The 26,737-nt window shown below is 54.1% G+C and overlaps 1 protein-coding gene across 4 annotated transcripts; it reads left to right on the forward strand.

Annotated features, from left to right (window-relative positions):
• The first annotated feature begins 1,221 nt into the window (after positions 1-1,221).
• On the forward strand, positions 1,222-26,737 carry TECTA (tectorin alpha). 4 transcript variants are annotated; one of them, XM_027655514.1, is made up of 25 exons: positions 1,222-3,036; positions 3,212-3,632; positions 5,031-5,095; positions 6,775-6,908; positions 7,541-7,828; positions 10,441-10,578; positions 11,063-11,228; positions 12,984-13,396; positions 13,693-14,272; positions 14,797-15,389; positions 15,792-16,365; positions 17,308-17,918; positions 18,221-18,782; positions 19,363-19,562; positions 20,646-21,029; positions 21,300-21,586; positions 21,675-21,955; positions 22,066-22,176; positions 22,497-22,699; positions 23,052-23,215; positions 23,339-23,587; positions 24,083-24,245; positions 24,526-24,613; positions 24,733-24,849; positions 25,266-26,737. In XM_027655514.1, the coding sequence occupies exons 3-25, from the start codon at positions 5,032-5,034 to the stop codon at positions 25,364-25,366; spliced, it is 6,471 nt and encodes a 2,156-aa protein (XP_027511315.1). In that variant the 5' UTR covers positions 1,222-3,036; positions 3,212-3,632; position 5,031; the 3' UTR covers positions 25,367-26,737. The 4 variants fall into 4 exon arrangements, with proteins under 4 accessions (XP_027511315.1, XP_027511317.1, XP_027511318.1 ...); XM_027655516.1 differs by having other exon boundaries at positions 1,222-1,479; positions 1,772-3,632; XM_027655517.1 differs by having other exon boundaries at positions 1,222-3,632; positions 24,733-24,914; positions 25,266-25,353.

Genomic DNA, 26,737 nt, shown 5'->3' on the forward strand with positions numbered 1-26,737 from the left:
ACACCCCAGATCCCTTTCCTTTTGTAATTCCTGTTGGGAAAGGGTCTTGTGCGTGTGCCACGTCAGTACTTAACAGGGACCATGTCTTGGGGAGAGAGGAGAGGGCTCTGAGTGGGAGAGGAGGTTTGGGATGCTGAGAATCCCGTAGGGTCCTGATGTGACAGGAGGTTTGATTGAGGAGGTTTGAGTCAGGAGGGGCTGTGCCCAGGTGAAAACATCCCTGGCTCTGCCACATTCCTTGGAGAAAACAAAATAGATTTGCGAGCTTCCCTAGCTTTTGTGTCCTTCTATCAGAGGGCTACTTTTGTCAAGAGCTGTTTTGCTGTTCCTGCTAGTTCAGGCATTAAAAGTCTGCCCCGGGCAGTCTGCACGGCGGGCAAGCCCCTGGCTCACCGGGAATTAGGTGACAGCTACATACCAAAGTGTCACACGGCTCCGTGTGCTGAGATTGGATGCTGTGCTCTTGTGTTTTTGGCTAACGTTGCTGTTGACTATCCGTGTTTTGACCAGATGTTTCGGGCGGATCGCTTAAGGGGCGATGTTATGAATATTCATGGCGTACTGACTGCCCTCTGCTCCCCCGCTGGGGTTTGTAACACCGTTTTTTGGGAGCTGCACACATCCTAGTGGCCGGTGAGAGTGTGGCCCAGGGTGGCCCGGGAGGAGCTGCCTCTGGGGAGGGTCTCCTTGGGTCTGGAATCTCTGGCACTGGCTCTGCCTCCTCGGTTGCCGTTTTTCGCTTGTAAATGAAATTCTGTAGGTTCTGTTCGTGTGCAGATTTGAAAATGCAAACGAGGTGCTGGAAGCAGCCCAGAGGCTAAAATATGTATTCCTGGCAGCTGTGCCTCCCTCGTTTGGATGTGGCACTTCTGTAGGAGGCAGAGAGATGCCTTCCCCAGAGCAACATTCGAGGGACTTCAACCATCTCGGGCCTTTGCCTCTGTGATTGGTTTCCTGCAGTTACTGGAAATTTCAAATATAGTTTAAACATGAAGATCTGTTCTTGCTCCCTGTTAATGTTGCATCCATGTGTAATTTCAAAGAAAAAGAACTGTAAGTCCATCTCGTTTTTTATCCTGGTTTCTCTCACGGGGGATATTCTTCCCGCTCCCACGACTTGCCTTTGGTTTGCTCGCAGACTTAGCAGTGGAATTCAGGCCAAATAGGTAATTGGTTTGGATCAGTTCAATAAACTTATGTAAGTTTTTACACAAAAAAAAAAAAAAAAAAAAGGTGTCCTGAGCTTTGCCCTTTTGTGTTCCCCTTGAAGCAAAACGTTCCTGTGGGTCTGACCCAGATGTTTAACTCACAGCTTTGGTGCAGTGAGAGCTGCCGGGGTGTATTTGTGCTGCTGATGTGTGTGCTGAGAGCTCAGGCACAGCCACCTCACCTGTGATGGTGCTTTTTGAAAGGAGAAGGAAGATCTAGTCCTCTCCTGGGCTGTATTTCTCCATGGCTGTGATTCATCTCCACTTCCAGGTGAGGAATGAGGCTTGAGATCACTGTTTTCTGCTCCATGTCCTCACTGGGACTGGCCTTGGGGATAAAACAAGTTCCATCCTCGTGGCCTGCACCAAATAACCCTGGGGAGAGGCAGGAGGAAGAAGAATGTCCCTCCAGATGGGACAGAGCTCCTGGCAAACCCCTCCCAGGTGTCTCCCAGCTGTGCTGGGTCCCTTGAAATGGGAATGCCTGTGATTGCTCTGCTGAGATGAAGCAGCCAAAGGACCTTTTGTATCATCTTTTCATGCTTGTTTTTTCTTGAGGTCAGGCATGGGAAGAAGTTTTCTGCTGGAAGAATTAAAAAAAAAAAAAAAAAGAGAAGTGTTTGGTTGTTCAGCTCTGATGTGTCCAGCACTGCATGATGGGAACATCCCCTGCCAAAAGAAAACAGCCTGGAAGACAAAGTCCTCCCCAAAGAGACAGTGAAACCTAATCAAACTTCATCAGTGTGGTCTTGCCCAGGACGAACAGGACCAGAATATTAAACTGAAAAAGGAGCAGAGGGAAACCTATTTTCACCAATTTTCTCTGTGTTACAAAACAGAAGGAGAGGAGTCAATTGATTTTCCTGTGGCTGGTAATGTTTAAAATGAAGAGCCAGGGTGCATGGAGTGGCAGGCTGGAAGTAATGGGTCCCTGGAATATCAGTGCTGATATCCCCCTGCCCTCCTAAAATAGTTGTTGGTTTAGAAAAGGGCACAAATAAATTTTAAAAATGAAAGACTCTTGTTAACAAGGCCACGTCTGGAGGATGAAGAAAAAGCAAACTCCAGGATTTGCTGTGGAGGTGGTGTGTTGCCTGGTGCCCCTGATGTGCTGAAGGAAACTGCTGATGTAAGATGCAGCACTTTGGGGGTGAACTTGCTAAACACACTTCTAGGAGCCCCCAGGCTCCTGGGAAAAAAAAAAGAAGTCTGGGCTTCTCTGGTTCTTGTTGGGCTGCTGGCATTCCTGTGCCCTCTCCATTCCTGACAAGGGGCAGAGAGAGGGTGTACAGGGAGCACAGGAGGAATAACTAACTCCTAACAGGGAAAATAAAAGGCACCCACCCAGAGAGTCAGGAAGGAAAAGCCAAGGTCAGGCTGTTTTCCCACGATGGGTTGGAGCTCTGCCTGTCCTACCTGAGTCTTGCTGCAGGCTGGAAAATCAGCTCTAACGTGGCTCTGCTGGTGGCATCCTTCACCCCTCAGCTGCTATTCCACCTCTCCCTCTCTCATCTGACGTGGATCTGAACGCAATGAAAGTGGTTGAATTCTTTTCCCAGGGTACAGAAAGTGAGGAACTTTGGTCAGCTCACCCCAGCTACTCCCACAGCCCAAAGCTAGTTGTGTATCATCTATCAGCCCAGATGCCAGGGGCAGGGAAAATCCCTGTGGAAATTGCAGGTTGTAGGAGTGAAAACAGTAATAAACACTCACACCAGTCCCCCAGTGAGACTCCCCACCAGCAGCAGCCAGCCCTCCCAGAGCAGGTGGAAACAGGAACAGCAAGGAAAGCCTCCCTGGGACATTTGGAGGGAGAACACTGGACTGGGTGAGTTTTTCCTTTTCCACCTGTAAAAGCAGAAGTCAGTTACAGAAAGTAAAGCAAGACCTGGATGGCAAAGTAGCTCCATTGAAAGTTCAGGGCACTTTGAGCCTAGCACTGCTTAATGCTAATCCTGTAACATTATATAGATGGGCTTTTTTTTTTTTCCTTTTACACAAAGGAGGAAGGGGCTCAGTTCTTCTGAGGGTTGGGTTTTCTTTCCCCTGAGCAGCACAGCAGCGAGCCCAGCTCCGGCTCACTGGCATTTCCATCTGAATCCACCTGAAGGGGGTGAGCTTTTGGGGAAGAAAGAGGCTCCTCTCCCTCTCCAGGCCAGAATCTGATCTCCAGATTAGCTTGCTGGTTATCAATAGAGGCAACAGTTGTGATTGCAACTCAACACTGCTCCAGCCCTGGAAGAGCATTGACAGAAGGGGAGTTTTCAATTGGGAGAGCAGGGGACTGAGCCATCCTTTCAGTCCCCAGCAAGGATTGGCACGGGAGGACCGGCATGCATTCTCCATTGACATAGGACTTCACCCTGCTCCACCAAGATTGGTCTAAAATTTCAGACCTGATCGCTCCTCTAGTCCACGAAACAGGTTGGTAATCTTTTTTTTCATACCTAAATAATTGTAGTTTGAATGGGATATGTTAAATAATATGTTCTTTATTAAGTCTGTCGTGTTTGCCGAGTGGTGCCAGTCTTGCTCTTGTCCTCAGACTGCCACAGTCTTCACTAGTCACTCTCTGCCTGCTCTCTGCTAATGAATCCACAGAATTTACAATCCTGTCATCCTCTTTTCATCTTCCCAAGACAGGGAATGTGGCAAAACTTTTCCTTGGTGGAGTGATTTCTAGTCAATGGAGAATGTGGTAGCTGGGAGCAGCATTGATGTGACTGCAGCAGTGAACAGGGAGGAACTTTCTGTCCGCTGTGTTCCATACTTTTCAAGCTCCCAGAAGTGGGAATCAAGTGGAAGTGATGTGGGACAGATGATGGGATGTTCCCCCTGTGCACTCTGTGTGTTGTGTATGTATATGTGTGCCTTTAGAAGGTGTTGGATCTGCTGATCCACAAACCCCATAAAAACAGATCTGCGGAGGACACAAAGCAACGCTGGCTTTTACAGTCAGATATTTAAAGCTGGGAAGGTGGAGGGGCTGATCTGGAAACTTAAGCTGTGCATAATGGGTGTGTGAAGCTGATCATGTACTTTTCCCACTGGCACACACACATTGGGAACACACAAGACCTTCCCAGGAGCTCTGTGTGAGCCCTACCCGTGTGTAATCACGGACTCGATGGGCGAAGAAATCAAAGCAGGTGTTTTAGCAATATTTTCTATTGGATTAATAATGAGTAACAAATTGCATTAGGCACAGAAGGAATTAAAGCTGGCACGGGGTTTTCTCTTTCATTTTCCCTCTCTCTCTCTCTCCCACTGATTCCTGTGCAGCAAGGAGGTGCCCAACTGTGTAAATGTTTGGGCTCATTCAAACCAGTAAGTGGTGGTTGTGGTAGGAGCCAGCACAGAGGATTAGTCAAAGTGGTGTCTGAAGCCCCTTAACCGTGAGAGCACACCACAACTCTTGTGTTTGGAGCAGTGCAGAGCTGCTCCCCTTGGAACTGGGCAGGAGTGTCCATCCCTGCACCGAGCGGATCAGGGAGGAATTGCTTTTGAACCCTCAGGAGAATCAAGAGCCCACGGAGAGCTGGGGCTATTTACAGCTTCCAAAATCCACGTGAAACCAGCAGCAGCTCTTCCCTGTGGTTCTGGGCTTCCTTTGGCAGTGCCTGCAGGTGATTTGCTGTTATCCCCAGGGAATTCTCTCTGCATCACTCCATGGAACAGGCATTTCGGGTCTGCCTGGCAGGTGAGGGGCCTCCACCTCTGAAACATCCACCTGGCTTCAGGAAGCAGCAGGGCTTGGGGTATCCTTAAGGATGTGTTTTCCTACCGATGTGATGCATGTCTGGGTTTCTTCCCTTCCTGTAGGATGAACAAACGATCGTTTCTGGGAACCTGGGTGGCCCTTTTGGTGATAACAGCCCGGCAGCGAGGTGAGTGTCTCCTGCTGGAGTGCTGGGAGCCCAAAATTCCCCAGCTCTGCTGTGCCCAGAGACCCCAGAGGGCTGGGAAAACACCCCCAGGGTGAACTGAGTGTTTCCCATGGGGAGGGAGAGGCTGGGAATTTTAAGGGATGCTTGTGTGTATCGTTTATATGGCTGTGTGTGCACGTGGGAGCTTTCCAGAGGTTGAGTTGGTCTGACCAGTCACTATAAAATCAGTTGGAAAAAATTTCAGTGTTAGGACTGCTAAGTAGGAACAGCAGCGTGGCCCCAGCAGTGCTAAAGGAGCTGGAATTAAGGAGTGCCTGCTGAGTTCCCTGTTTTAAAAATCAGTAAAATCTGTGTCTCATAGCTATGCCTTGGCTGTAATAACTTTTCAGGTGTGTAACAGCTGTGAAATGACTTATTTTACTACCTGTCAGCCCAAAGTTTTGCCGTGGCCCTTTGGATATATCTGTGAAACCAAACCTTGTGGCTTGGAAACCATCACATGCCACCTCCCTTTATGTCCAGTGGGGCACTCAGGCCACTCAGAGGTCTCAGGAAATCAGGATGCCAGTGGGTTAGGCCAGGCTTGCCCTTGTCTCCTTTTCCCCTGGGAAAATTGGACCAGTTGAGCCTGTGAAGGACTCAACTTATTCTCCTTATTCCAAGGCAATTTCCAGCATGAAGCATCCTCAGGATGGCAGAGAAGGAGCATCCCCTGGGCTGGGCATCAGGAGAGCCCCCCCTGTGTGTGTAAGAGTGGGGAACAGAGCAAACTGGCCCCATCTGAGTCCCCTGAAAGCACAAGGTTGGGCCCAGGAAGTAAAAGCACGTCCTGTATCCAGAGCTGGGATTGTTCAGATCCTGTGACCTCGTGTCGGCCAAGATTGAATGTTGTGAGGACAGGGCATGGCTTTTCTACACTAAAGAGGGGAGGGGAAAACCCAGAAAAATCCCCATTTGCTCTGTGAGGAGCACACTGGAAACAGGACATGAGATGACAGCAGGGGTCTGACAGGGGCTGTGATGGGAGGGGACGTGTCCCCAGGGGCCAGAAGTGCCTGACTGTGCCTCAAGCCAATGGATTTTAGGCTGGTAGAAAGCAGCAGGCTTGTAATGAGATGTGTCAAAACCATCTTCTGAAGTATTTTTAGGAGAGACAGTTATGTCCACTGGCAGTGCCTTTTAGCAGGAAAGCTGACTTTGCTGGGAAATGTCAGAGCAGCCGTGACACCTCAGGCTGTGACCCGGCCCCAGGAGCCCTGGGGTCCAACAGGGAGGGCTCTGCAGGTAGGAGGGAGGTGGACACTGCCAGGAACGTGGCCCTGGGGGTTGGGGTTGGTGCTGTTTGCTCCCCTGAACACCTCACCACCTAAACCAGCGAGTCCTGCCCATCATGGAGCAGGGAGGATGGACCTGTTGTCCTTGTTGTCCCAATGAGAAGCAGAGAGATGAGGGGTATGACTTGATGGCACTCACATGGAAGGCAAAAAGCAAAGCTACAACTGTCCTGCATCTTGGGGTCACTTTGCTGTTGCCTCAACCAACCTTTGAATGATGCTTTTTCTCCTGACCCTGTCCCAGTCCCAGAGCTGGAACCTCTGCTGTGGCTTTGCTGTGGCCTCTCTGAAGTCAGAACAGGTCCTGACATTGCCTGAAGGACTCTCTTCTCTCCCTCCTTCCAGCTCACACCATGGGTAGTCTGTATCCATTCTGGCAGAATGACACAAGAACACCCAAAGTTGATGATGGAAGCTCTCCCGAGATCAGGATCTCCATCCCTTTCATCTATTTTGGAGTCCCCTACAGAAGCATTTATGTAAGTGGACAAACAGACCTTCCCTTGGCTCTTTTCCTTGTCATTAGGTTGTATTTTAAATGCTCTCTCCCTGTCATCAGGAAGGGGAAGATTTATTAGCAACTACCTGACAAGTTCTTAGATTTCGTGAACTGATAGGTTTTATGATTAAGAAAGTCAAAGGTATATTTAATGGGATAATGTTCATGGGAAAGGAATATAAAAGGCAGTAAATTTTCTTTGTAGGTGATTAAATGGTACAGCAAAGCTAAGGGCTTGACACGAGGGACATTTTTCCTGTTGCATGACAAGAAACAAGAAAATGGGGAGGAAAATGGGCAACAGTTCTGTGGGTGCCCAAGACAAGGACAAATTGCTGCTCTCCTTTTTTGTCCTGTAGGGCCCTGTTTTGTAGACCTTTCAGGGATTTTTGGGGCTTTTTCAAGGATGCTTTTTGGGCTTCCTACATCAGCCTTTGGCCACCCCTGGTGGGATGAAGCAGAATCTCTGCCAGGGTGGTCAGGCTGCCTCACCCACTGTCACCATCTCAGTCTCCTCCAGGCGAAACCCTCTCACCCCACGTTTTCTGAGAAACCAGCGGGTTTCTGCTGCCTGCAAAGGCTTGCTCAGGCAGGGTGGGTCTCTTGGTGCAGGTGAACAACAACGGGGTGATCTCCTTCAACACGCTGGTCAGCCAGTTCACCCCCGAGGCCTTCCCGCTGGCCGACGGCCGCGCCTTCGTGGCGCCGTTCTGGGCCGACGTGCACAACGGCATCCGGGGGGACGTCTACTACAGGGAGAGCACAGACCCCAGGCTGCTCAGGAGAGCCTCCAAGGACGTCCACAAGCACTTCAAGGACATGGCCTCCTTCTCTGCCACCTGGGTCTTCATTGTCACCTGGGAGGAGGTCACGTTCTACGGGGGCAGCAGCACGACACCGGTAAGAGCGTGGTTCTGGATGTATGTCTGTATTTGTATATCTGTATATCTGTGTATCAATTACATAATTGTCTTTTGTGTGTAAAATTGACTGTGTTTCATTGTGCTCCTCAGTTCCCCTTGGGCAGAGAAGCACCATGGTCCTTTCACCTTTCTGTCTCGTGGGAGCCCATATGAGCCTCGCTCCCTGCTCTCAGATCTCCAGGGAAAGCATCCCCTCTCTGGTATTTGCAGGCAGTGTATCTAAACAGGGCTCTGACACCACTTAGGAGTGTTTGTCTTGATCACAGTGTGCTTATTTTTTGTTAGATACAAATGCAGATATTTGTGATGACAACTGCAGGGGAGACCGGTCAGACTGACCAGAGTCACACTCATGACTCAACCATATTATGTTTCTAAAAATATGAGTTGTATCTCAGAGGATGGAGATGACAGTGTGGTGGTTTTTTAGGGCATGAACAGCTTCTAAATATCTGGTTAATATGTGAGCTGTGGCTGCAGCTGATGTTGGGAGGTCCGTGCTGGACTCCTGGTAGCTGAAGGCTTAGGGTGCAGATACAATCCTAGGATGGTTTGAGTGGGAAAGGACCTCAAAGCTCATCCTGTCCCACCCCCTGCCATGGGCAGGGACACCTTCCACTAGACCAGGTTGCTCCAAGTCCTGTCCAACCTGGCCTTGAACACTTGGGGAGTGAGGGATCCCAACTATTGTTTGGGGCAAGGCTTGTTTAGGATTAGCAAGTGCCAAAAGCTGGTTTCTTGTGTCTCGAGGAGTTGGCTCTGATAAACAGTCCAGCTCTTTCCCATTTGTTAGAGAAGCTCGAGATTTAATGCATATTTTTTGCCAGTCCTGGCAGCATTTGCAGAAAAAAACCCCACATATATATTTATTTGCAGACAGGAAGCAATACAGAGATTCGTGTATTGCCTGAAGAATTACATTTGCAACACAATGCAATTTATTTCGTTATGGAGCAGCCTTCCTGCTCAGCAGCAGCCAGGGCTCGGGGTTGGCACGTGGAACAGCACGATGCAACTTAAGCAGGAGATTCATCGCAATGCAGAAAAGCTGCAGAAAACAATTTGGGGAATGTGGCCTCTGGGACGCTGCAGTTGCTGTCTCGTGATGTCACCCGAAATCAGCTCAGTTTCTGAGAGCCTGGTGAGGCAGCAAGGGTGCTCAGGGGCCATCAGAACCAAAGAGGGAGATTTTGGGGTGTGATGGAAGTTCCAACCATCTTACACCTGGCACCAGGTCACCTCCTGTCGCTCTCTGAGAGGCCCCTGAGCAGAGCAGGGTTTGCTGCCCCACCAGAAAGCTGCTGTTGCACTCTCAGAGTGATCCTGACTTTATGTGTGACGTGTTAGTGATCTCACAGCATGGCAGAAGACTTGGCCAAGGTGAGCAAAGTGTGCAGGAGACACCAGAAGTAGGAGGCAGAATCCCAGGGAAAGGATGCAGGAGTGGAAACAGTGGCTCTCCCTCCCACCCCGGTGTGAACTGTGCCATTTGCAGCTGCTCTGCCCACACCTCTCACTCTCCTGACAGCTCCCAAAGCCTGCTTTGCCTCTGTGTTCGAGATTCCTCATGGCAGGAGCCCTTATGTGCCTTGGAAGTGACCTCCCTTGTGGTGTGCAAGCAGTGTGTGCAGCCCTGGGCTCCCCTCTGCGGTCCTGAGGCATCCTCAGAGCCCAGAATCAAACCAGTGGGTTTAGCACCAGGCTCCTTGTATTGCTCTTGATTATTTAAAAGAAAGGCATCCCACACTTAGTGCCCTGCTAAAATCCTGCTTGCTCAGAGGCAGGAGGAGCAGTTGTCATGGCATGGTCCCAGAGCAGAGGAAGGGCAGGGACGGGAAGGACAGGAAAATGCAAGAGGCTGAGAGAAGTGATTGACTTCATTCCCAGCAATGAGCTCTGCTGCTGGATCTGCATGGATAGAGGGAATATCTCAAGGAAGGAGGCTTCTTCTGCCTTTCTACACAGCTATAAATGGAAAATGGGGATTATGCTGCCCTCACCACCTGGCAAAGCGGACTCTTCCCACCTGGAGCCCTGCTGGAATGTGTCTGGAGCTGGGGGGGCTGGAAATGCAGAGTCATTTCAAGGGAAAGGAAGAACATGAGCAGCAGATTTAGCAGGGAGCGAGGGGATTTGGCAGCCAGCAAAGTGCATGATATACATGGCTGGCTTGGATGTAATCCACCTTTAGCAGTATTGTAGGATATGGATGTGGAAGGGAACTGGGAAAGATAATGCAGCGAGGGATAAAGCTGAGATAGGGTAAGAGGAGATAACAGATCTTAGCAACCCGAATCCTGCCCATTGCCTCTTCCCCGTGAGCTCATTCTCATGCTGCCATCTATTGGTGTTCACTTGGATCAGAGATGGACTTGTCGTCCTCCCAGGTGGAGGGAAGGGCAGGGATAGGAGCTGGTGGAGTTGTGGCAGCAAGCACAGGCGTATTTTGGGTCTAGTTCAGCTTCTGCAACTCTTCACTGCGAGGCTCCTGTGTCTTGCCCAGGCTTGAGATGAACATGGTGAAAGGACAGGCAAACAGCGTGAGAAAAGCAGTATCACCTCGTGAAATGTGCTCCTGGTTTTCCACAGGTGAACACTTTCCAAGCTGTCCTGATCTCAGATGGAGTGTCTTCCTTTGCCATATTTAACTACCATGAAATCAACTGGACCACGGGGACAGCCAGTGGAGGGGACCCCCTGACTGGTCTCGGTGGGGTGGTGGCCCAGGTGAGGCTCTTGCTGCCATATCCCTGTCTCTGTTGAACTCTTGGATGATTGCCTGTGGCTTTCCCAACATGTCCATGCTTCCTCGTGCCACTCTAGTCCCCCACTGTCCCCAGCACTCCTTGCATCCCGCTGCTGGGCACCCAAAATCTGGTGATGGCAGCAGTTCCATCTGCCTAGGGGGAGGGGGGAAGGTTCCTGCATAAGGAGAGTTTCCCTGCATTGCTTCCTCACTTCATCTTGGCCACTCAATACATACTCCCTTAGATCTATATTTACAAACACATGTATATACACATACCTAAATCTGTAAATATACATCCATTCTGCTTGTAGTACCCATTTAGCTTTTCAAAGCTAACTGAAAACTGCAATCCCTGAGAGGAGTTGTTGAAACTAAAGAGGAGGGGGCAGAGAAGTGAGGAAACGCGGAATCGCTTTCCTGTGGCCAAGATGGGTGATGGAATTTGCTCTCTCTCTGCTTTAGGCTGGTTTCAATGGGGGAAATTTCACCAACTTCTTCAGCCTCCCGGGCTCCAGAACTCCAGACATTGTGAATATCGAAGAGACAACCAACGTGAACGTCCCTGGGCGCTGGGCTTTCAAAGTAGATGGCAGAGAAATAGACCCTGCCAATGGCTGCAGCCTGAGAGGTAAGGGAGGAATGGCACTGCTTGTTTGCAGATTTTGGGGTGCAGTGTAGCAAAAGGTGATGCTGTTGGGGTGCTGGTGGAGAGGTGCTGACTGCTCTGGGCTGCTGTGTTTTTGCCAAGGCATCCCCACAAGCTGTGGGGACAGAAACACGAGAGTAGGTGCCAGTCGCTGGTTGCTGCACCCAAATTCCAGGTGGCAACAGGAAAGACCTGGGGACAGCAATTTCCTCTGGCCCCCACATTAGGGAAGCTGGCCTTGTGGTCCAATTTCCCTTGTTTCTACAGGAGGAAGAACAGGTTTTCCCTGTGCAGAGCCTGTGCCTGTGTCACACAGAGCACAGGGCTATAAACGCATTAATCAATGCACACAGTGACTGCACAGGGACTTTGCTGCACAGAGATTACTGTGTTGCCATTTGACAAATAAAACTGTCAGGAGCCTCCACAGTGCTCCAGGAGTCTTTCCAGCAAGAGAGGATTGTCATTTGTGAGTGGACACTGGAGACATGAGGCTTCTTTATGTCCCGGTTTAGGATTGTACCAAGAAGGCTCTGAGGCTCTTGCAGCCACAGCAGAGTTTTAGATCCAACTGCTCCAGCCCCTTCCAGCTGCTGACCCCAGGAAAAAAAGGCTGGACTTTGCAAAGGGGGTGGAAGGCATCTTGGGTTTTCAGGTGATGAGGGAGTGTGAGTAAATCCCACTACTTTGGATTTAAATTTCACGCTGAATGTCTGATTGCCCTTTATGAGAGGAGATGCAGCACGAGGTGTCAGAGCCTTATGACACTCCTTTCCCAAATCCCCCACACCAGAATGGCTGGCATGTGGGACTTACTAAGAGGAGACATTTGTTGCAGGGAAGTGGAAAATAGCTTTTTTTTTTTTTTTTTTTTGGTAGGAGGCAGGGAAGAGCACAAAAGTTTAGGAGAGGTAAATTCAGGCAGCGCACGGCGGGAGCCACGCGGCTGAGAAGTGTGAAAGATGGCCAGATGGAGGAGAGAGAAACTCTCCCGGGTACTTGCCACCCTTGTTCTCCTGTCTTCTCTCAGCCTCTCACGTCTCTCACCAGACAAACCTGCCTCCCTTTATAGTGCCACGTCTGCTCAGTCTGCGGGATCACTCAGCGCTCCCGTTGTGGCTGGGGTGTGGTGTGGAAGTTACTTATCAACAGCTCTTTTGGTTTCCTAACTGCTACGAGCTCTTTCTGAATGGGAGTAAATTGCTCCAGGGCTGCTGGTGGCAGAGTCACACTTTAACCAGCAAAGCAATGATGGAGGTGGCAAAATGCTGAAGGACAGCACAAGTGTAGTGACAGTGCTGGGAACAGCCTCCAAAAGGCATCAGCTTTACCAGTGGACTTTCCTTTTGGGAAAAGAGCACAAGTGACTCTTGTGCCCTGCAGTACTGAGGCAGAGTGAGAGTTGTGGGTGTCCAAAATGTAGGGAATAGCCTTCAAGTTTTCCAGCCTGTGTGTTGCAGCACTCGCCCTGGATTTGTGACAGCGCCCTCAGCTTTCCATGGACTTGAAGAGGATGGACCACATACTGAAAACAGAGCTTGGGATTGCAGCACTTTGCTGAATGGCACTTGCTGGGAGTTTGCACAAAGAAAGCAGCCGAGAAGCCCAGTGGCAAGACACTTTGGTGGTGGTCTTGACCACGGGGCCAGCAGACCCCTCTGAGGTGACGTGGTGCACTTGGCTCCTCTGTCTGGAGAAGTGATGTAGCGTGGGTTTTTCCCCTTTCTGTCTTTCTAGGGCAGTTTCTCCGCCAAGGGGAGATCTTTTGGGACAACGCCAACTGCAGCACCAAGTGCCGCTGCCTGGACTTCAACAATGAGATCCTCTGCCAGGAGGTGGCTTGCGGCCCCTTTGAGGCGTGTGAGAGCAAGGCCAGGTTCTTCCAGTGCGTGCCGGTGGAGAGCAGCACCTGCGTGGTGTTCGGAGATCCTCATTACCACACCTTCGACGGCTTCCTCTTTCACTTCCAGGGTTCCTGCTCCTACCTCCTCGCCAGGCTGTGCTGGCCAGGCTCCCACCTGCCCTACTTCAACGTGGAGGCCAAGAATGAGAACCGAGGCGGCTCCTCCGTCTCCTGGCTCAGGGATATTTTTGTGGAGGTCTACTCGCACAAGATTGTTCTCCCCAAGGGTGGCTTTGGGAAGGCAAAGGTGAGAGCCCTGCTGGTGGATGGGGAGAACTTGCCAGGCTGGCTTCTCTGAGGTGGCAGTGAGGCTGTGACAACAGCTTGGAGAGCGTGGGATGGCACTTCTGGGCCTTGTGTGTCCTTGGGGAGTGGGCACGCGTGACAGGCATGGTGGAAAAGCCCTGTGGCTTACAAATGGCTGTCCTTCTGTGCGTGTCCCTAAACCTAAGACACCATAACACGGTGTCACCATACTGTGTTCCAGTACGAGGGCTCTGCTATTTCCTGCACTGACTCAGCCTCCTGGTGTTGTCCCTGCAGGTGGATGACCTGGTGGTGTCCCTGCCCATCTCTCTGGAACTGGGTGCTGTCAAAGTCTACCAAAGTGGCCTGTCCACCGCCCTGGAGACTGACTTTGGCCTGCTGGTGACCTTTGATGGAGAACACTATGCCTCCGTCTCCGTGCCGGGCTCGTACATCAATGCCACGTGTGGTCTGTGTGGGAATTACAACAAAGACCCTGAGGACGATATCCTCCGCTCAGATGGGAGGTTGGCCACGTCCGTGCCAGAGCTGGGAGAGAGCTGGCAAGTGCCACATCCTGAGAGGAGATGCTCCACGGGCTGCTTGGAAAACTGCAGCCTCTGCGACGCTGCCACCGAGTCCCTGTATTTCACCCCTGAGTACTGTGGCTTCATCAACAAGACTGGGGGCCCTCTCTGGGAGTGCAGCTCGGTCGTGGACCCCACTGCCTTCATCCACAGCTGTGTCTATGACCTCTGCAGTGCCCCTGTGCCAAGGGATAATGGCACTGGGCTGTGCCAGGCCATCCAGGCATATGCCACGGTGTGCCAGTCCCTGGGCATCTCGGTGGGAGAGTGGCGGACACAGACGGGGTGTGGTGAGTGTTTATGTGTTTGTGCTGGGAACCTTCCCCTCTGGAGGAGAGGAGTGATGCCTGTGTGCCCAGATGAGGGGAAAGAATTCCAAGGGAGGGAGTTCGTGGAGGGAGTCGGGAAAACGGATCAGTCCCTCTCCACGGCATCAGACTCTTGCTCCAGCAAAAGGGTTGTAGAAGTCAGGTGTGAGGTGGGAGCTCCATGTTGCTCTGCAGACAGTCAGCTGGTGAGAGATGGAGGTTGGACTGGGACAGGGACAGGCTCAGGGCACACTTCTCAGCCCATCCTCCTCAAATAGCTGCAGGCAGTTTGGTGGCTCTGGAGTGGTTTTGGAGAAACCCCTCTTATGTGACAGGAATGGCCAGGGAAGCACAGAAAGGGAATGGAGGGGCCAATCCTACCATCAAAATGGAGCTCACGGGTCTCTGTGTGTTGTCTCTGCTGTGGGTCAACAGGAACAGGGTAATTGGCCCTGAGCTGTGCCATAATTATGGTTCCCCCTGTTTGTGTCCCCTCTGCCCCACAGCGACAGCCGTGCAATGCCCGGAGCTCAGCCACTACTCAGTGTGTGCCAGCAGCTGCCCTGCCACGTGCTCAGACCTCACAGCCCCACTGGCCTGTGCCTCCCCCTGCACCGAGGGCTGTGAGTGCGACGAGGGCCACGTGCTGAGCCGGAACCGCTGCGTGCCCACCCCGCAGTGCGGCTGCGACGTGGATGGGCGGTACTACCCCGTCGGGGAGTCCTTCTGGGCATCCACGGACTGCACGGTGCGGTGCCAGTGCGAGGATGGAGGGGAGGCCAAGTGCTTCAACACCACCTGTCCCGAGGGAGAGATCTGCACCATCGAGGGCGGCCACCGCGGGTGCTTCCCCCAGCGGGAGACCGTGTGCTTGGTGGGGCAGAGCCAGGTGCTGCAGACATTCGATGGCATCACCTTCCCCTACCCGCTGGAACAGTCCTACACGCTGCTTAAAACCTGCCCGGAGAGGCCAGACTTCATCGAGGTGGACATCAGCCAGAAGAAGGTGGGATCTGCTCCCAACGGGCCACGTGTGCTGCGGGTCCAGGCAGCCGGCCAGGAGGTGAAGATTGGAGGCACCCGCCTGTCAGACATTAAGGTAAAGGTGCTGCCCAGGGCCAGGGTGGGACATGGGAGTTTGTGGTGTGATCCCTGTCCCCTTGGAGAAGGGCTTGTGGGTCTGTGGCTGTGGACCAGACACCACAGTGGCACTTGGGGGAAACCCAAGTGAACCATCACCATGTGAGGGCTCTGAGGTTGTTGCCACAGCACCACAATTCCTGTTTGCTGAGTCAGTTGTCTCCTGCAACTTGTTTTTTTTCCCTGGAAATCACACTCTGTCTGGGGGCAAAAAGCAAGGAAACAGCTGTATGCCCTCACTCAGAGGAGGCTCTGGGTCTCGGAGGGTGGGTCAGGGTCAGGAGGTGTTTAGTGTGCTCAACATGGCAGGAAAAATCACATCACCCTCTCTGAAGAATCTCAATCTGCTTGTTCCTTGTAGGTGAACGGTTATGATGTGGACCTGCCCTATTTCCACCCCTCTGGACGCCTGGAAATTTACCGTGGAGACAATGGCACCGTGCTGGAGTCAGAGGGGCTCCTGGCCATCAGCTACTACGGCTCAGGGCTCCTGGAGATCCGCCTCTCCACCTCCTACTTCAACTGCACCGGGGGCCTCTGCGGCCTCTTCAACGGCAACGCCAGCGATGAGTTCAACCTGCCCACGGGCAAATTCACGGACAACCTGGAGCTCTTCCTGGAGAGCTGGACCACCTTCGATGAGATCTGCAACGGGGAGTGCGGGGACCTCCTCATGGCCTGCAACAACGACTCGGAGCTGCTCAAGTCCTACCGGAGCCGCTCCAGCTGCGGCATCATCAACGACCCCACCAACAGCTCCTTCCTGGAGTGCCACAGCGTGGTCAACGTCTCAGCCTACTACAGGACGTGCCTCTTCCGCCTCTGCCAGAGCGGGGGCAACGTGTCAGAGCTGTGTGACTCGGTGGCACGCTACGCCAGCGCCTGCAAGAACGCCGACGTGGACATCGGCCAGTGGAGGAGCCACAGCTTCTGCCGTGAGTCCACCAAAGCCTTTAAGCACCCAGTGTGGGGAGAAAGGGATTTTTGAACCCACCATACTTAGGGCAGAGTCTTTTTGTTGGGAATTTGTGGGTGGGCAGAGGTGGAGTGGGTTTCTTAAGGGATGCTGAAATTACAGCAGTAGTTTCTGAGCGTGCTGGAGCCAGAAGAGACACATTTCACAGCGAAGAGATTTCAGGGTGGCATTTCAGGAGGCAGCAGAAGTTTTATGATGTGGTGCAGGAGCGTTTTGGAGCCGCAGATGGTGTCTGGAGGTGCTGTGTGCCACCACCAGAGGATAATTTGCATAACACTGGTTTTTAGCTGGCTCTATAAATTTGCTGTTGGTGGGAGAACATTCATAATTCAGAAGAAGCAAATGTGAAAAATCCCTGGTATGGAAGTACATGGTGGGAAGGCAGTGCCTGTCTCTGCCTCAGAGGTTTCAGGGAGGTGCCTGTTTGGGAGTTCTGTCCTTTTAGATCGAGTATTAGAAAAAGGTTCTTCCACCAGAGGGTGACTGGGCACTGACCAGGCTCCCCAGGGCAGTGGGCACAGCACCAAGGCTACCAGAGCTCAAAGAGTTTGGATGATCCTCTCAGGTGCAGGGTGTGTGACTCTTAGGGATGGTCCTGTGCAGGGTCAGGAGTTGGACTCAGTGATTCTTGTGGGTCCCTTCCAGCTCAGGATATTCTGTGAAAACAGCAGGATGAGGTGTCTTTTGGCATGTGGCAGGACTGGACTCTGATGTGAGGGCAGTGATGGCTGAGAGGAGAAGGGGTTGCAAAATAAATTGGCAGAGACAATGGCCAGCAAGGTGCTGGGATTGTTTCCCCTCTGGCTTCTTTCCCCCGAATCAGTCACCACTCACCCCATTCCCACTTTTTGCCTGTCCCTCACCCCGTGGGACTCACGCTCTCTGTTTGCTGGCCCTGCAGCTCTGGCCTGCCCGGAGAACAGCCACTTTGAGGAGTGCATGAGCTGCGTGGAGACCTGTGAGAGCCTGGCCTCGGGCCCCGTGTGCACGGACACCTGCACCGAGGGCTGCCAGTGCGACGAGGGCTTCGCCCTGCGCGGCACCCGCTGCATCCCGCGCAGGGAGTGCGGCTGCAGCTTCGAGGGGCGGCAGCTGGCCACCAACCAGACCTTCTGGATGGACATCTCCTGCCACTTCCTCTGCTACTGCAACGGCTCCGACAACAGCGTGTACTGTGAGAATGTCTCCTGCAAGGACGACGAGTACTGCCTGGAGGAGAATGGCCTCTACTACTGCCACGCCCGCACTGACGCCTCCTGCATCATCTCTGGCTACGGCCACTACCTGACTTTTGATGGCTACTCCTTCGACTTCCAGAGCAGCTGTGAGTTGATCCTGTGCACCACGATCTCCAGGCCCATGGTGGAGCGCTCGGACACGTTCCCGGCGTTCACTGTCACGGCCAAGAATGAGGACCGGGACACCTCTCTGGCCCTGTGGGTGAAGCAAGTGGAAGTGGAGGTCTTTAACTACAACATCGTCATCCACCGTGCCTACAAATACACCGTGCTGGTGAGTGCAGGACAGGAGGGGTGTGGTTATGTCTGCCTGTGTGGCTCCCAAACCACAGAGTGAGTTCTTAGGCACTGGGCCTTATGGTCTGCAGGGTTTTCCAAGGTTTGGGAAATGTGGATGCTTCGGTGCTGCCAGGCAGCTTTTGGAGGGGGTTTGTGTTTTGGCTGCCTTGTTTTGGGTGCAGAGGCGAGGTTGACAGGGACCTTGCTCTGGGACTGCCAAGCCACCCCCATTTGTGTCCTTCTGTGGCCGCTGTGATTGTCATTCCCACTCACAGTGCATCGTTTCCTTCCCTGCAGATCAATGATGAGCGTCTCTACCTGCCCCTGAAGCTGGGCCAGGGCAAGGTGAACATCTTTGCCTTCGGCTTCCACATCGTGGTCGAGACCGACTTCGGGCTGAAGGTGGTGTACGACTGGAAGACCTTCCTCTCCGTCACCATCCCACGGGGCTTCCAGAACCTCACCTATGGCCTCTGTGGCCGCTACAACGGCAACCCCGAGGACGACCTGGTGGCCTCGGGTGGCACAATGGCCACCAGCATCACTGACTTTGTCCAGAGCTGGGCCAAGAGGGACACGTTCTGCCGCGTGGGCTGCGGTGACCGCTGCCCGGCCTGCGGGAAGGTGGAAGGCTTCTGGAAGCCCCAGCAGCTCTGCAGCCTCATCCCGAGCCAGAGCGGGGTCTTTGCCAAGTGCCACAGCAAGATCAACCCCGGCTTCTTCTACAAGAACTGCCTGTTTGACACCTGTGTGGATGGGGGAGCCATGCAGACAGCCTGCAGCTGGCTGCAGAACTATGCCAGCACGTGCCAAACGCAGGGCATTGCCATTACTGGCTGGAGGAACTTCACCTCGTGCTGTAAGTGCCACCCTGCCTCCAGGTCCTTCTTTTTCTGGGGTGCCAGGGATGGGGAGGCCAACAGCCAGGCAGCCAGTCCCTCCCGTGGTGGGTGTGGGGTCAAGCCTGGGACACTCTATTCTTTACAAACTGCACGTGGTACAGCAGGAGCAGGGGTGGAAAAGGGGAAGCCTCAAGCTCAGGATTTATCAGCGATCCCCCTGTTGTTAAGCAGGAATTATATTAGTTGGCTTTGAAGGCAGGAGTACATGTTTGCTCTAGTGAAGCTGCAGCCCCTCGTCGATAAGGTTGTGATGCTCTGTTCAATTAGGCTCCTGAGGATGGGGACTGCACGCCTCCCTGGCAGCCAATCTATCTGGCAAATCAGATGGGAAGTAATTGTCTTTGCTAACAAGACTGAAAATTAAATTTGTGTCGTTTTCCCTTCTGACAAGCAAGCTCATGGCCCAGAGGCACCTCTCGCACAGGGTGGTGATGCTGCTGACTGGCACCCTGCGTGGCAGGTCCCAGGTGTTCCCTTTGGGGAGCCAGGTTGGTTTGGTCCAGGGAGCTAATCTGAGTGTGTTTTGTCCTCTCTCAGCTGTCAGCTGTCCCCCCAACAGCCACTACGAGAGCTGCGTGTCCCTGTGCCAGCCCCGCTGTGCCGCCATCCGGCTCAAGAGCGACTGCAGCCACTACTGTGTGGAGGGGTGTCAGTGTGACCCCGGCTACGTCCTCAATGGCAAGAGCTGCATCCTGCCCCACAACTGTGGCTGCTACTCCGATGGCAAGTACTACGAGGTGAGCAGCTCCAAGCCTTCTCTCAGGGCTTGCTTTCGTCCTCTGGCTGATATTTCTGGGCCTGAGTGGGGATGGCAGTCAAGCTGGGCTGGTGCCAGGGGTAGAGAGGAGAGGGATGTCCTTCCATGGTGTGCTGCATAGCAACAACCACCATACAGTTGATGATTTCTGTCTGCAAAAATCATCATCCTGTTGTTGAGTAAGGGTGACCCAGGTGTCAAGAAGAGGAGAGAACTGGTAGAGGAAAGTGTGGTGACTAAGAAGGCTGTCTCTGATGAGTGCTAAAGTCCAGTACTATATAACCATTTGTTCTAGGTATTCCACTTTTTGTTTCACATTAAATTTATTTATTTGTAGCTACTGGATGTCACTCAGGAGTTTGATGCAGCAGAGAGCTGCGCTAGTAGCACTGCTCATATTAGAGCAGGTTGTATTTTGTGTCAGTGAATCTGTTTTGTGTAAGGTGTCTTTGCCAAGCCCCACACCCATAAGGAGCCAGTATTAAATATCAAAACCTTAAATTATTACATTAAATACTTAAATTAAATATTAGAATCAAACCTTTTGATTGCCTAAGTGAAAAACACATTGCAGAGCTCAGCACATGGACAATAGGTGACACACTGGGCTGCCATGTCAAGAACTCTGGTTGGGGTACTGGGGTACTAACAGGTGGGCTGGTGGCCAGCAGAGTGCAAGAAAGAGGTCAGGGAGGTGTTTAGCACTGTGTGTGTACAAGAGGTGAGGAAGGTTGTGATGGCAGTGCAAACGTGCAGCTGCCTCTTGTCTGTGGGTAGCAGAGATGTTGCAAGGTAGGTGCAAGCTGTTCTTGACACCTTTTGCTCTGTCCTCATTGCCCACTCTTGCTTGTCGTGCGGCAGAGGGGTGCAAACCTTGTCCCACAGAGGGCAGGGCAGGGATCCCTGGAGTGAGGAGTCTCTGGAGGTATTTAAGAAGAGACTGGATGTGGCATCAGTGCCATGGTCTAGTTGAAAAGGTGGTATTGGGTCATCGGTTGGACTCGTTGATCTCAGAGGTCTTTTCCACCCTGGTTGATTCTGTGATCCTGTGCTTCTCTCTCAGCCCAAGCAGCTCTTCTGGAACGGGGACTGCACACGCCGGTGCCGCTGCTTCCGGCGCAACCTGATCCAGTGCGACCCTCGGCACTGCAAGTCGGACGAGGAGTGTGCCCTGCGCAACGGCGTCCGCGGCTGCTTCAGCACCCGCAGCTCCTTCTGCCTGGCGGCGGGAGGGGGCGTGTTCCGCACCTTCGACGGCGCCTTCCTCCGCTTCCCCGCCAACTGCGCCTTCGTCCTCTCCACCATCTGCCAGAAGCTGCCCGACTTCTCCTTCCAGCTCATCATCAACTTCGACAAGTGGTCCTCGCCCAACCTCACCATCATCTCCCCCGTGTACTTCTACATCAACGAGGAGCAGATCCTCATCAGTGACAGGAACACTGTCAAGGTAAGGTCTCGTTCAGGGGTGTCCACCCCCTCCATGGGCTGGGGAGCAGAGTGCTGGGTCCCAAATGGAGTGGGATACCAACTTCCAAATGGAGTGGGATGGCACTCAGGCACTCACAATATTCTCCACAAGGGCCCTAGACAACTGTTGTTGTTTTCACAGCTGGGATGGTGGGAGGCATTAGTGGAACCATTTTTGAGTGGCTCACACTCACATCCATAAGCAGAGGATACAGGAGGGAGATCTACTCCGTGTCCTCCCTTGCTCCAGGTGAACGGCAGCCAGGTGAGCATCCCCTTCGTCACGGGGCTCTCCACCAAGATCTTCAGCCAGGAGGGCTTCCTGGTCATCGACTCCAGCCCGGACATCCAGATCCGCTACAACGGCTTCAACGTCATCAAGATCACCATCGGGGAGCGGCTGCAGAACAAGGTGTGCGGCCTCTGCGGCAACTTCAACGGCGACCGGACGGATGACTACGCGACGCTGCGGGGGAAGCCGGCGGTCAGCAGCGTGGTGCTGGCCCAGAGCTGGAAAACCAACGGCATGCAGAAGAGGTGAGTGGTCGGGCAGCCCTTCCCACAGAGCGGGAGTGGGAGCAGGGCTGGCCGCACAAGCCCCCTGCCATGTGTCCGGTGCCCACAGCTGCAACGAGCTGCAGTACTCGCAATACGCCGCTTCCTGCGACAACGTCCAGATCCAGGAGCTGCAGAGCGACAGCTACTGCCTGAAGCTGACGGACATGAAGGGCTTCTTCCAGCCCTGCTATGGCCTCCTGGACCCGCTGCCCTTTTATGAGTCCTGCTTTCTGGACGGCTGCTACAACCACAAGAAGGTCCAGCTGTGCGGCTCGCTGGCCGCCTACGGGGAGGCCTGCCGCACCTTCGGCATCCTGGGCACCGAGTGGATCGAGAAGGAGAATTGCTGTAAGACAGCCGGGGGCCATCTGGGTTGAGGGGAGGGGGGTTGGAGAGAGGTGCCTGCCCTGTGCTCTGAGGGTGAAGGTCGTGTCTGTGCTCTGCCTTGTGCTGTTTAGCAGGAGTGGTGGAAGATCCCTGCGTGGGCGCCGACTGCCCCAACCGCACGTGCGAGCTGGACAACGGCGGGGAGCTGTGCGGCTGCATCGAACCCCCGCCCTATGGGAACAGTGAGTGCCCTGGCCCTGGCTGTGGGGTCGGTGCTGGGTGGTGTGCTGGGCTATTGTACTGCTGGAGCTGTGGGAAGGGAGGTGCTGGGGGCTGGGACTCTGGGGTTTCATGACTTTTCGCGGGTCAGAACAGGAGGAGGAACAGGGAACCCAGCGAAGGGGTTTTTTGGGGTGCTTGTTATGGGCATCTCTGGCTTGGGAGTGCTTTGAGCAGGGATGTAGGACAGGCAGGGCACACCACAGGAGGCAATCCCAGCCCATTTCTGGTGGTGGGGAGGAATGCTGGTGGTGATCTGAACTTGTCTCATCTTCTCCTCCAGCCACCCACGACATCATTGATGCGGAGGTGACCTGCAAAGCCGCCCAAATGGAGGTGTCCATTTCCAAGTGCAAACTGTTCCAGCTGGGCTTTGAGCGTGAGGGGGTGCGGGTCAACGACCGCCACTGCCCCGGCATCGAAGGGGAGGACTTCATCTCCTTCCAGATCAACAACACCAAGGGAAACTGTGGCAACCTGGTGCAGGTGAGCTGGGACATGGGGCATGGAGAACTGGGAGTGAGGGTCAGTCCTCCACAGCAGCCCAGCTTGACACCAGTGTTGGGGCAGGGCTGCACATTGATGCAAGTGATGCTTGGGAGCTGCTTGCATGGGCTGAGGGTCCACCCAGGGATAGAAGGAGAACAGAGATAGGTCTTGTGGAGTAAGGACTCTGCCTTGTGGTTTCTCGCCCCACCATTCCATACCATATCTGGCCAGAGGCAGTGGAGTGGCAGCAGGATCCTTAGGGTCACAAAGCTTGTTTAGAGGCCAAGTGTCTGTAGGAACAGGGGAGGAGATGGCTGGTCTCAAGCAATGCCCTGTGTTCCCTCTGCAGTCCAACAGCACACACATAGTGTACAAGAACACAGTGTGGATCGAGAGTGCAAACAACACAGGCAACATCATCACCCGGGACCGGACCATCAACGTGGAGTTCTCCTGTGCCTATGAGCTGGACATCAAGATCTCCCTGGATTCAGTTGTGAGGCCGATGCTCAGGTAGGAGCCAAGGCCAATTGCACAGGCGGAGGGGGAAGCAGCAAGAGCTCCAGAGCAAGGCACCAGTCTGGGGGCTCCCAGCCTCTCCTCCATCTGAGCCAGTATTTTTTGTGTCATCATTAGTGTGATTAACCTGACGGTGCCGACGCAGGAGGGGAGCTTCACCACCAAGATGGCCCTGTACAAGAACTCGTCCTACAAGCACCCTTACCGGCAGGGTGAGGTGGTGCTCACCACCCGGGACGTGCTCTACGTGGGGGTCTTTGTGGTCGGGGCCGACTCCAACCACTTGATCCTGATGCTGAACAAGTGCTACGCGACCCCCTCCCGGGACAGCAACGACAAGCTGCGCTACTTCATCATCGAGGGAGGGTGAGCGACCAGGGGCCAGCACGACCTGTTGGCTTCCATGGTGTCTGCTGGAGAGGGTGCTCGAAGGGGTGGTGGCATCAGTTTTGGATTTTTGGCCGGTGATCAAGGTCTCAAAAGGGTGGGGAACAGGGCAGCCAGTGCTGTTAGGGCAGGATTAATTTGCTTAGAGTGGAGGTGGCCAGAGGTCCTGTGTGTGACAAGAGACCCAGATGTGGAGAGAAGTGACCTCCCTCAGGTTGATAATGGGCAATGGGATGTCTGTAGGAGACAGGGGGATACGGATCATGGCACAGGCATTTTGGGAAGTGGGAGTACAATGAAGTTGGAAGTGCCAGAGGGAGGTTACAGAGGCAGGGCATGACATCTCTGTCCAGACAAACACACCACTGTGGGACTCAGGCTGAGGAGGCCTTACAGGGACAGGGGAGAGTGGTGTCCCTTGAGGGAGGGTCCTGGTCACGGCAGGGTCGTGGTGAGCATCAGTGCTTTGCACAGGTGCCAAAACATAAAGGACAACACCATTGGCATCGAGGAGAACGGGGTGTCCTTGACGTGTCGCTTCCACGTCACCGTGTTCAAGTTCATCGGGGACTACGACGAGGTTCACCTGCACTGTGCTGTCTCGCTCTGTGACTCGGAGAAATACTCCTGCAAAATAGTAAGTGGGGCAAGAGCAGAGGGGGCCAGGTTGCTTGATTTGAAGGGCTGTGTTGGAGTGCAGCAAGCCCAGTTGATGTGGCGTCAGAGAGGTGACCAGAGATGTAGCCCCGGGGGTGAGAGCAGGAGGGTTGTGTGGGGAGAGGCTCTGCCATGGGCAGGTCACCTGGAGACCTGAGTGTGGTTGGAAAGTCCCTTTGGGAGCTGGGCTGGACTGAGGGGCACAGAGAGGGCCCAGGCAGGGGCTGAGGGTGACAGAGGTGGCATTTATCCCCGAATAGAACTGCCCCCAGCACACGAGGATGGCCAGCGCGTTCGCCGAGGAGTCCAAGGAGCAGATCCTCTCAGTGGGGCCTATCAGGAGGAAGCGTAAGTGTGTGACCCCAGGGAAGGCTGGGTGGGGGTTGTCTGCCATCCCAGTCCTAGGCAGCCAAGGACTGGGGTCTGGGAGGGTTGCTCAGGTGTCCCCCTTTGCTGTGTGTGCCCAGGGTCGGACTGGTGCGAGGACAACGGGGGCTGTGAGCAGATCTGCACGAGCCGGGCGGACGGACCCCTGTGCAGCTGCGTGACAGGGACACTGCAAGGGGACGGCAAGAGCTGCAGGGGCAAGTACCAGGCTTGGGGCAGGCAGAGCAGGGGGCTTCCACACCCGAGCTGAGGGGCTGTAGGGGTGAGCAGCACGGGGAAGGCGGCTGGAAGGTGCGGTGTGTTGCAGACAGGAGGGATGTGGAAGGCAGGGAGCCAGATGTGTGCTCTTCCTGGCACCTGAGGGCTGCAGGGCCAATGCTGGCAGATTCTGAAGAGCTGGTGAGGGTGATGATAGTGTACAGCGTGGTGCAGGGTAGAGTAGATGCCATGGGTAAGTTTGGGGGCTTGTGGGAGGGGGGCCCAGCAATGAGATCAGGCACTGGGAGGGTGAAGGACTGGCATGGTTTGAGGGGCACTCGGCGTGTCGGGGAGGGAGGTGCACACTGCACACATGCCAGGGCCCCAGCTCACACGGATCTCGTTGTGTTGGCAGCCTCCAGCTCTTCAGGGGAGCACCGTGCCCAAGTGACCCCTCTGGTGGTGGCCCAGCTGTGGCTGTGGCTGCGCGCGGCTCTGCGGGACCTGACCTCGTAGGCGCGGCTCTGCCGCCCCGCCAAAAACTGTTCTCGCGTCAGCCTGAGTCTTTGTAGGGTAGGAGACAGCCCCCCCACAGTGGCCACGCTGCCTCCAACCCTCTGCTGTGAGGAGAGAAGAGGGATGTGACCCAGAGAGAGCTCGGACGTGAAGGTGGCACGTGGCGGGCGCAGCGGCAGCAACGGCGAGACAGAGCTGGATGTCTGCCCGTGGGACTGTGCTTTGGGGTTTTTTTTTACAGGTTTCTATCATTGGTGTGGACTCAAGGAGGGGTTTTTGCAACTTTTCCCCAGGCTTTCCCTTCCAGCTGCACTGTAGGTGGCCCACACTGCTGTCAGTAGCGTGGGACAGGCCGGAGTGTGTGTCCCTTTGCACGGACAGCTGTGGGTCTCCACAGTCCTTGGGAGCTGCCATCAGGGTTTTGGGAGCTCATGGACTCAGCCAGAGGTAGGTGTTGGGGCACAGGTTGTGGGCCAGAGCAGTGCATTGTCACCACTGGATGTTGTGACACCTTGGGACTGTGTCACTCTCTGGCTCTCCGGTGCTGAGGTGTGTGCTGGAGAGCCAAACTCACCCCCAGGGCTCTGGAAGTCTTGGTTTTGTGCTGTAGTGCTTGACAAGTCAGTCTCAATACTTGGAAAGAGGTGCTTTCTGGTGGGCAGGAACAAGAGCCAGGGAAATGGGGGGTGGAATTCCCTGCTGTGTTTTTGTGATGGGCCGCGGCAGAGTTGTTTGAGGGTCAGAGCAGGGTTGGGGTCTGCTTGCACAGGGCAGCAGCATTGGGGTGCCTGGTGGAGCAGCCTTGGGGTGCTGGTGGGTTGTGGGGGGGCTGTGTTGGTGTCTTGTCTTGTGTTTGTACTCTGTGAAATGGCTGCGTGGGAATAAAAAGTGTTGTAATCCTTGGTAAGCGCCGTGGTCCCGTGTGGTGGTGACCAGGACCGGGAGAGACAGCAGGGACTGGAAGGGCTCTGGGGGTGGAACGAGTCCCTGGGAGGGTGGGGAGGGTTTTGGGGTGCCAGGCAGAGGCTGCAAAGGGGGCACAGCAGAACTGAGGGTCTGGCTTGGGGCAGGTTTGCCATGAGATGGGCTGGGATGCAGGGCTGAAGGTGCAGAGGAGATGGGTTCTGGGGCAGGAGGAGGGCACTGGTTCCCCTTGCCTCAAGGGAGAGGTGGCTAGCAGGGTGTTGTGGACTCTCTTTGCCCTCTGCACCTCATGCCCTCTGTGTTTTAGCTCTCAGTTCTCTCCTTCATCCCTCTTTTCTACCTCTCTGCTGCCTCATTCCCCCCTCTCTCTGTGCTCCCTCACTCTTTGTACCTCTTCACTCTCTGCTTGGTCTCTGCTCCCTGTTTATGCCTCTCCTCTCTGCCCTG

The sequence above is a fragment of the Corapipo altera genome, unplaced genomic scaffold (assembly GCF_003945725.1).
Source record: "Corapipo altera isolate COAL_440 unplaced genomic scaffold, ASM394572v1 71, whole genome shotgun sequence".
In the NCBI taxonomy this organism is placed as follows: Eukaryota; Metazoa; Chordata; class Aves; order Passeriformes; family Pipridae; genus Corapipo; species Corapipo altera.